This window comes from Monopterus albus, unplaced genomic scaffold, assembly GCF_001952655.1.
Source record: "Monopterus albus unplaced genomic scaffold, M_albus_1.0 scaffold150.1, whole genome shotgun sequence".
Lineage (NCBI taxonomy): Eukaryota > Metazoa > Chordata > Actinopteri > Synbranchiformes > Synbranchidae > Monopterus > Monopterus albus.
The window spans coordinates 1452490-1461252 of NW_018128030.1; the positions used below are offsets into that span (position 1 = coordinate 1452490).

Here is an 8763-nt window from a genome sequence, read left to right on the forward strand (position 1 = left end):
AGTGGACATATTTTGACAAGCTGTGGCTAATTTGTATTTGTGGCCCCACCCATTAAAGTGATACTCCACCCAATATATATATATATGTATTTTTAAAAGGTTTAGGTTTGAATGGTGCTTCTTAACCCAAATGACACAATAATGCTATTTATCTATTGCTACTGTATCCAACCACACCGAGTTTTGGATCTGTTTGCTCTGGTTTTGACATATCTGTAAGAGATGTCAGTCTCTGTCCCAGTACAGTGCAGGGGAGCATACAGCAGCTCTGATGAATTTATATTCACATCATTTCCAACAGTTGTGATATCCCTTTACTCAGCAGCTTATGAGAGCAGCTGTGCTTTTTATTTGTCACACATTTTGCATGTTTTAAACCAATCAGCTGCCTATGAGTAACAAGGCCTCAGACTGCATGGTGCACCCTGTCAGCATGAGGTACTGGTACTGGTATAAAGGAAGGAACGCTCCAGTGTGTCCCCAATGTGTCAGCCTCTGCTGATGAGGCATCTGGTTGACACTGTAACAATCGCTGGTGATATCAATCAACACAGTAGATCAGAGATAGAGAGCACAATGCAGAGGAGCCATTCTAACATATTAAACAGAGCAAGTACTGAGAGCACGATTTCTCAAGTGAGGATGGGGAGGAGGGGTGGTAGCCATTGTCAGGGGGATGCTGAGCGCTGTGAGAAAATGTGCATGCTAATGAGGGCCAAATGCACTGAGAAGAGCTGCCTTGTAAATGAGCTGACTTTGTACACTTGGGCTTAGATGAATCTCTGAAGTATTGTTTGTTAACCAAAGAAGGAAAAACGAAGAGAAAAGCCGGGTGGGGTTTATATATACAGCTGAGGTAACTGCTATGAAAAGGTTAGCGTTACTGTTATTCACACTATGAAGGCAGGTCAGGGAACTACAAGACACCCCTTGCCTTTAAGCTGATGGCTGCACAGTTACTCAGCGTTCTGGGATATGATGTCTGGAAGACTGGAGCTTTGAAGCTGAATAACATGATCAAAAGGCAAATAATCTTAGCAGAGGTCATAGGATTTACCTCATCAATAACAGGGAAAAGTTAACTTCACAGGACTGCTCATCCTTATCCTCTGTATCGATTGGGTGGGAAAAGAAGACACACATATAGTGAGTGCTACCAGGATCAAGAGGTCATGGGAAAAGCTTTTTAAGAGTGTGAGTGCTAGAGACTGTTCAACTTACCTCTGTGACTGAAATAACACTTTAAATCCACAACTTGAATAAACATTTATTTACAAAATAAAAATGACAAAGAGTGAATACAAAACATGTGCTAATATGATAAAATATTTTATACATTATCATGTTAAACTAAACTTAGATTTTTGGAATCTGAAGTGGCTGAGTCGAGGATGCAGGCAGCCAGTGTTGGATTGCTTTACATTATAGGGATTATTGCATTTCAGTTTTGTTTTTAAGGCAAGAATGACACATAAAGAGGAGACAGAAACACTTTGCATAACAGTGAAGCAATATTACTCACAGGACACATTATCACATAAATATCAATAACCACGGAGAAGAAGACAATAAAAGAGAATACTCTCTTTGTTAAAGAAATAGTTATGTAACAATTATACAAATAGGATTGGTCCGTACATGTTTAAGAACAGCCTTCAAGAGAAGAACCAGTTTTCAAAGCTGCGTGTGTGTGTGTGTGTTGCATTATGAAACAGTCTCTGCAGTTGTCAGGTGAGTAGTGTCCCATGATGTGCAGATCACCATAATGACTTGGAGTCTTTGGTGCCTGATGTGCTATAGTGTCGTGAGTTGACAGAATCAGAGTCCTCTCCCTTTTGTCTGCCTGTCCTTGTCTCCCTTCAGTACGGGTACTGCTTCTGCTTCTTCCCTGCAAAACAGGACAGCCAGGTGCACAGCAGCATGGCAGCTGCCGCCCCTGCCCCTGTGCAGTAATACGCCCAGCCGATCTGGCAGGAACCTACGGGGGGAAGCAGAACATTGAGGATGATAGCTTTAGATTTCACCTTTTATTGTATCTGTCTGTGTGTCAGCACAATAACATTTCACCAGCCTTTGGCCAGGAAAAACAGATGTGGGTGTTAGAAGAGACCTGCACTGTTTATTCTACATTCATATAACCTTTTTAGGAAAACTCCCACAATGCCACATCATGTCTGCAATAAAGGAGAAAAAACTTTGCTGACATTAAAGAAACTGCAGGAGGATATAACATTGCATCTATTCAAGCCCTTTACTTAAAATGTTACTATTTGTTTCAAGTGATTTAGCCCTGTACTGATTTTATTGCTCCTGATGTCAGTATACAGTAGCTTACATTTAATTACAACTATGTGCTCCTTATTTTGTTTGTGCTTACACTTTTGATATGTGACATCTCTACTTTTATTGCCATGCATACAAACATTAAACGTAGGGTTGGTGATTGTTTTCAGAAGCATTTTTTGTTACATATCTTAACATTCTCTTTCCATCCCAATGGCAATAAACACATTAAATGAACTGACAACATAAAGAAACAAATACCAACAGTCGTCAGCTCTAAGTGTATAGATAGGATTGTAATGCAGTTAACTGGGTATCAAAGGCCACATGCAGTGTTTCTGTTACCAAAACAGAATAAAGCCTGTGTTTTGAACAGAGGTACCCCCTGCCAGAAAAGCCCAGACTTCCAAGGCTAGTCACCGTCTGCGAGCCAGGGCTAAAGCAGTTTAGCCATGAACCAGAGGTCCCCAGCTATGGGTGGGAGCTGCAGAGCTGGGTGGGTAAAACTGTACTTGAGAGAGTAACAACTACAGATAAGTTGGATGCTGCAAGAAGTGTAACCAGAATTAACATTGGTGTGGCTTTTGAATGATGGCCACAAATGAGAGAACAAGAGGGGCTGAAAAGTGGCGCCATGGTGGTGGGATTTCTGCCGGACAGGTAATTATCAGCTTTGGAGCTTTGGGGAGAAACCAGAACTAAAGGGTAGGGTTTCTTCAGTTAGGACTACTTTCAAAATCGAGCATCCTCTTGCTGGTTTTTCCAGAATCACCCACCCCTTTAACATGTTGGTGTTAAGAGCAGAGAATGTTGTGAAGTGCTTAACATTTTTGTTCCAGCCACTGTATTTACTTTCTCTTGTGAAAAAGAGTTAGCATTGTTGAATCAAATGCACTGAACATAGTTTAACTCCATTTGCAAACAAACAGTCTGTTATGTGCCAAATGCACTCTCACAATACAGACTATTGGAAAACACCCCAGTGGCTGAAGCGGAGCCAAAAGGAGAAAGAGAGCACAATTTGTCTCCTTATGATTCAGATTCTATAATCCTCAGAATAAAACACAGTGTGTGCATTATAAAACAAGGATGACCTGTGTCTGACTCTAAAGTTGGAACATATTGTGATGACCATCAAGACTCCTCATTATAAACATCAGATTTTGGGAGAATTTCTGACTGAGTTATCTAATTAGGAGCCGAGTGGGAGGATGAGGAGGCGTCTCATTAACAAATCTCTGTGGGAACCTGACTCAACAACCCAAACAGAAAATACTTATTTCTCTGAGTCTCATTTTCTTTTGAAAATTTCCCTCTGTGTCAGAGACTCCCTTAATGAAAATCTGCTTCCCCTCTTTTCATAACATGGCTGTAGTTTATCTAATATTCCATTTGAAAAACATGTCAGGTCGCAGTAATGACTTGAATCTTTTATCCTGTGCACTTGCTTTTCTTATTGAACACATCTGTAATTAATGTGTCATACACTTAAAGATATCGAGCAGGCTCTTAGCATTGGTGGTTCAGTGGTCGAATTCTCGCCTGCCATGCGGGGGACCCGGGTTCGATTCCCGGCCAATGCATGCCACAGTTTGGGGGCAGCGCAGTGGTTGGCGCTGTTGCCTCACAGCAAGCAGGTTCTGGGTTCGAGCCCCGGCCAACCTGGGGCCTTTCTGTGTGGAGTTTGCATGTTCTCTCTGGGTACTCCAGCTTCCTCCCACAGTCCAAAGACCTGCAGCATAGGTTAATTGGTGTCTCTAAATTGCCCGTAGGAGTGCTTGTGTGTGTGAGTGGTTGTTCGTCTGTCCTGTCCAGTGTGTACCCCGCCTTTCGCCCGCAGCTGGCTGGGATTGGCTCCAGCCCCCCGTGACCCCGTTTGGGACTAAGCAGTTTGGATGGACACTTAAAAATATATAAGACTCACTAAAGTGGTCACTGCTCTCTTCATGATTAATAAGTGAGTTAACAAAGGAGCGATTTGGTCCTTGTGCTGGTGAATGCGTTGTTTGTGAGAAATCCACCATTCTCATGGGAGAATATCGCAGTCTTGTTATCGCACTAACAAGAGTGAGGTGAAACTGAAAAAAAAAAACACAAACAACCTAGGGTACAGTGATCACCAAGTAAATTTAATAGCCCTGTGCTACTGATCCGCACACTGGTGCAAACACACTTGTTACCGTAACAATAATTTATAGGCCCTAAGAGCCTGTTCTATCAAAGAGGAAACCATAAAACATGATTGTCATGATTCCTGGCTCAGTCCAGTTGTTCTGCCTTTTCCGCCTCTCCCTGTCCTCTGATGCATTCTAACTTCTCCAGGTCCCTGCATTCCTGTCATTCTCCATCCAACCACCAGATGTCCTCAGACCTCCCCTCCTTTTTCAGACACCTGACTTCCCACACCCAAACTGCTCACCTGTTTCCTATTTTCCAATCAGTCCTCTAAAGTATTCCAGCTCCCCGCATGCTTTCCCACTGATTGCCATATGTATTTGTTGTCCTTGTGCTGCTCATGCTGTGGACTTATGCCTGTTTGCCTTCATTCCAGTCACTTCACTGAATCTGCCTGCCTGTTTGCATTTGGGTTCTCCTGTCTGTGTCTCATACTGGAACTGCGACACATAATGACTTCTGATGCCATGCTCTTAAATTTCACTATTTAAATTGACTTGGTTAGGAATTTAAATCAACATGAATGATATCAGTTTGAATTATATAGACATGTTGTAAGTCTAAATACCACTAGAACAGTCACGCTTTTGTGTGCTGACAGAATGGCAACTGTATTTTATATAAATCTACAATTTACATGACTGCACATATATCAAAACTGCTGGGTGGCTTTTCCAGTGACTTTGTTCATCATCTGTTCAGAGTAATATAATTTAAAACAACTACTGACTATGACGCAAATATTCCGTCTAGTGGTGCTTTGATGCCACTGCCAGGTCAAAATTTTAAAACTGTGCCTTGTGCAACACTTTAATTCATAGCAATAAATAAAAGTGGCTGTGGATATTACAATGCACAGTGACTGCATCCAATATTTTTAGTGGGAACTAATGATCTTTCCTACATGTTCTTTATTTTATCCAACTCTTGTGGTGTGAGGAGAATCACATTCTATTTGTGGGACTGAACATATCTGGTAACAAACCACACCTTTCCACTCAGCAGTTAATCAGTACTGTAGTAAACATGTATACACATAAAAGCCCTGTGTTTCTTAATGTGTGAGGACAAAAGTATGAAAAAACTTCTCACAACAATTGAAAGTGGCAGAAACTACAGCATGGTGGACACTGCTATAATTAGAAGGAGAGAGTAAATCTATGTGGACCCTGCGTCACCTGAGTTATAAGCTCAACAGTCTAATCAAAATTTTACTTGGGACATTTAATTAAAATATTACAAGCACACAAAATGACTTTCTCCATGAACTGCTCTGGTGTTTGATAATAATATTAATTTAGTGTTTCAATTTCTTTTTACATTAAGTAAAAAAAAAAGAAATCAAACATTATTTGATGAAATAACAGAGCAGCTGCAGTATGTGCTGCTCTTCCATCTGCTTCCTGTCTGATACAATAGCCTGTTACTGAGATAGCCCTGATAATGTTGGATGAATACAGAGCAGAATCTGAGCACATATTCATAGATATATAATGCTTCAGGAATCGACAGCAACCAGAGGTTCTGTTGACTTTTCATGATGAGTTTAAATACCAAGGGTTAATGTCTTCTTCGGTATATGACAATACCAAAGACTTGTGTCTGCTTGGCTTCTAAAAAAGGCAGAATGTTCAGGGGAAGATAATAAAATCTGTAATTAATCCTGTCCTAACGTTCCAATTTTTCCAAATGCATCTGTTCTGGGACCAGGTCATTCAGCGAACTCGAGACAAGTATAATGTTGGTGTGTAATTGTCCTTCCTGGTTGATATCTTACCCAGTTTAAACTGGTCTGAGCTGTTGTTGCACGTCTGTTGTACTTCCTCACTGTCCCATCCCAACGGATAGAGCGCACAGCCAGATCCTATGAGTAGACCTGAGAACATGAGGGAGAGAGGCAGAGTTCGTCAGTGAGGAAGGAATTGCTGTATATTCAACTGGTCGCTCAGGGTTCAAAGATTATCAGCAAATGTGGCAGAAGGCTGACAAGACAAAACTGCAGCAAGGACAAACTATCATCTTCAAGGTGTTCACTGAGCTGCACGAGGAAGGTCTGCATTGTTTTTGTGAGGCCTTGCCTCTGTGGGTTTTCATAATTTAAGAATCTTTTCATTAATGAGGAAGAAAAATGCAAAGTGTGTGTTGTTTTCTCTTTGTTGCACCCAGATATCCAGCTCAGGTTTTGTGTGGATTCTCTCTCATTCTTTGGTTTATATTTTAATTAAAATGACCAAAAAAACAATGAGCTTGCTGCTCTCCAGCTGAGTGATCTGTGTGAGCTCACCTATGTGATGTTTTGTTCACCTTATCAACTGTTTCCAGCAGATACGGACGAAGAGGCAGCGCTGACTTGTTTCAGCAGTTTTACCGCAGAACAAGCTTCAAATCCCTTTGTAAAACAACACGGGCTGTGACTTTAACACTTCATCACATTTTTACTGCAACAAAACAAAGCCCTCCTCTGCCAACAGCTCATAAAATGGCTAAAATGAACAATGAACATATGCAAATGGCCTGGCAATTTCTCACAGAGGCAACACAGAAAACAACAGGCATTTTTGGTACGCAATAATTACAGTAAAACTATGGAAAATCCTTGAGGGACTGCTTTATAACAGTGATTAAAAAGACTTATTACTGCACTTAAAACTGCACACAGAGACAAGAGTAATATCTAGTCAAGGCCATTACATTAAGGATTAATATCCTCAATATTTGCCTGCAGCCAGGTCTTCACAACTTATTCCCTAGATGCCAAGGCCTGTCTCTTGAAATTACCCTATGGGGGGGGCCCCTGGTAGGTGGCTCTGTCATCACATTAGCTTAATCCCCTCCAATGTTTCTGGCCTGCTATCATTTTTCGGATGTGAGGATAGCAGGAAAGGAAGGGAAGGCAGGAACGCTCTTGCTTCCAATCTGATTACCTTGTCATCCAGCACTGCCACATAACACCTTGGCCAGACAGCAAGCAGGAATTAATCCGCATGCTAATGCAGATGGACTAGACAAACCAGCTAACATCTGAGGTGGAGCAGAAAAAGTGAAAAAGACATCTGTGTTTTTTCCCAGTCGCAGCCAAAAGGATGGTGAACGTCGTCCGCTTGGTTCTGGGAGAAAATAAACTGGGTGACTATGGCACCTGAGGTAGAAAATCAATTCAGGGGATCTCTGGCATGTTGATGAGAATAAAGGGACATTAAAAGACTCTGACCAAGTCTGTGTCATTACAGCTCAGGATCAGAGGGGATCCAGAGATTTTCATACATAACAACTCAGCCGTTTCTTCTGCAGATGGGTTTCGGCTTCAGACCTAAAATTACTACATCTAACAGAGCACTACAGCAGAAGTAAATCATGAACAGGAACAGCCATCATGAACTCCGGATCAAAATAAAACCCTACTATTTTACAAGGTACAAAAATGCATTTAGGAGCAGGTGAGGATACACAATAAATAATATAATTAAATGTGTATTTATTCAGATTTGTAACAGTAAAAACTGCAAAGCATGCCAGCATGGTAATGTATTCATGATGAATATTTAACAAAATCAAAAATTCTCTTTCAAGTGTTGTGTAATGCAGAGAAGTACAGCAGCACGTAATGAAGCTGAATTTCTTTGTAGCAAAAAGGCACAAAAACAGTTAGATAGACAATGTTATGTAATATTTCTATATGAAATATCAAGATTTATGGTGATTGTCAATCATACTTTAATTAGCACATTGTTAAAATGATCAAAACCATAAAAAGCTGCTGTTCTGTAGCAGCACCACAGAGAGAATGATCTCTGTGAGAGACTTCAGTGCATAGTTTCCACATCAGGTCAGACGATGATGGCAGTGAATGCTAAAAATGATTCTACGACTACAGGCATAAGGGAAATTAATGCCACTACAAAGATGAGATCTTAGATCCGCTGTGTGAGCACAAAAAAATCTGAGGTTTCTGTGTGAGCCAACAGTGTTTTCTGTTGGGTTTGGGGATAAACTCACTGAGCCTGAAACACCGCGGAGGGCAAAGTAAATGTGAGCATTCACATATTACTATGAGAGAGTGTGAAACACAAATTACTGTAGGAGCAAATGGGACAAAAACATAAGATATAATTCAATTCCATATTGTATGTGGTTGTACTTTTCTCTCTTCTGGTTTTTATTTATTTGATATTGATTTATTTTTCTCCCAGGGTTGTTAATTCTATCAAATCCCATCCTCCACACTCACTATGTGGGTTACTGAGAAGCAGATGTACAGAGGCTGGTGACTGGGATGTAGGAGACAGGTTACCAAGAATGAAAAAC

The 8763-nt window shown here is 40.9% G+C and overlaps 1 protein-coding gene and 1 non-coding gene across 2 annotated transcripts in view; one reads left to right on the forward strand and one right to left on the reverse strand.

The window, feature by feature from the left end:
• Positions 1–1295: 1295 nt before the first annotated feature.
• Positions 1296–8763, reverse strand: part of lhfpl6 (LHFPL tetraspan subfamily member 6) — a 39516-nt gene continuing 32048 nt past the window's right edge. Inside the window, exons 3-4 of the mRNA XM_020614802.1 lie at positions 6236–6334; positions 1296–1978 (exon numbers count right to left, since the gene is read on the reverse strand). Coding sequence (XP_020470458.1) covers positions 1860–1978; positions 6236–6334 — 218 coding nt within the window. The 3' untranslated portion in view covers positions 1296–1859. The remainder of the gene's footprint in view (positions 1979–6235; positions 6335–8763) is intronic.
• On the forward strand, positions 3796–3866 carry trnag-gcc (transfer RNA glycine (anticodon GCC)). Its single transcript has one exon. It is a non-coding gene; the product is annotated as a tRNA-Gly (tRNA).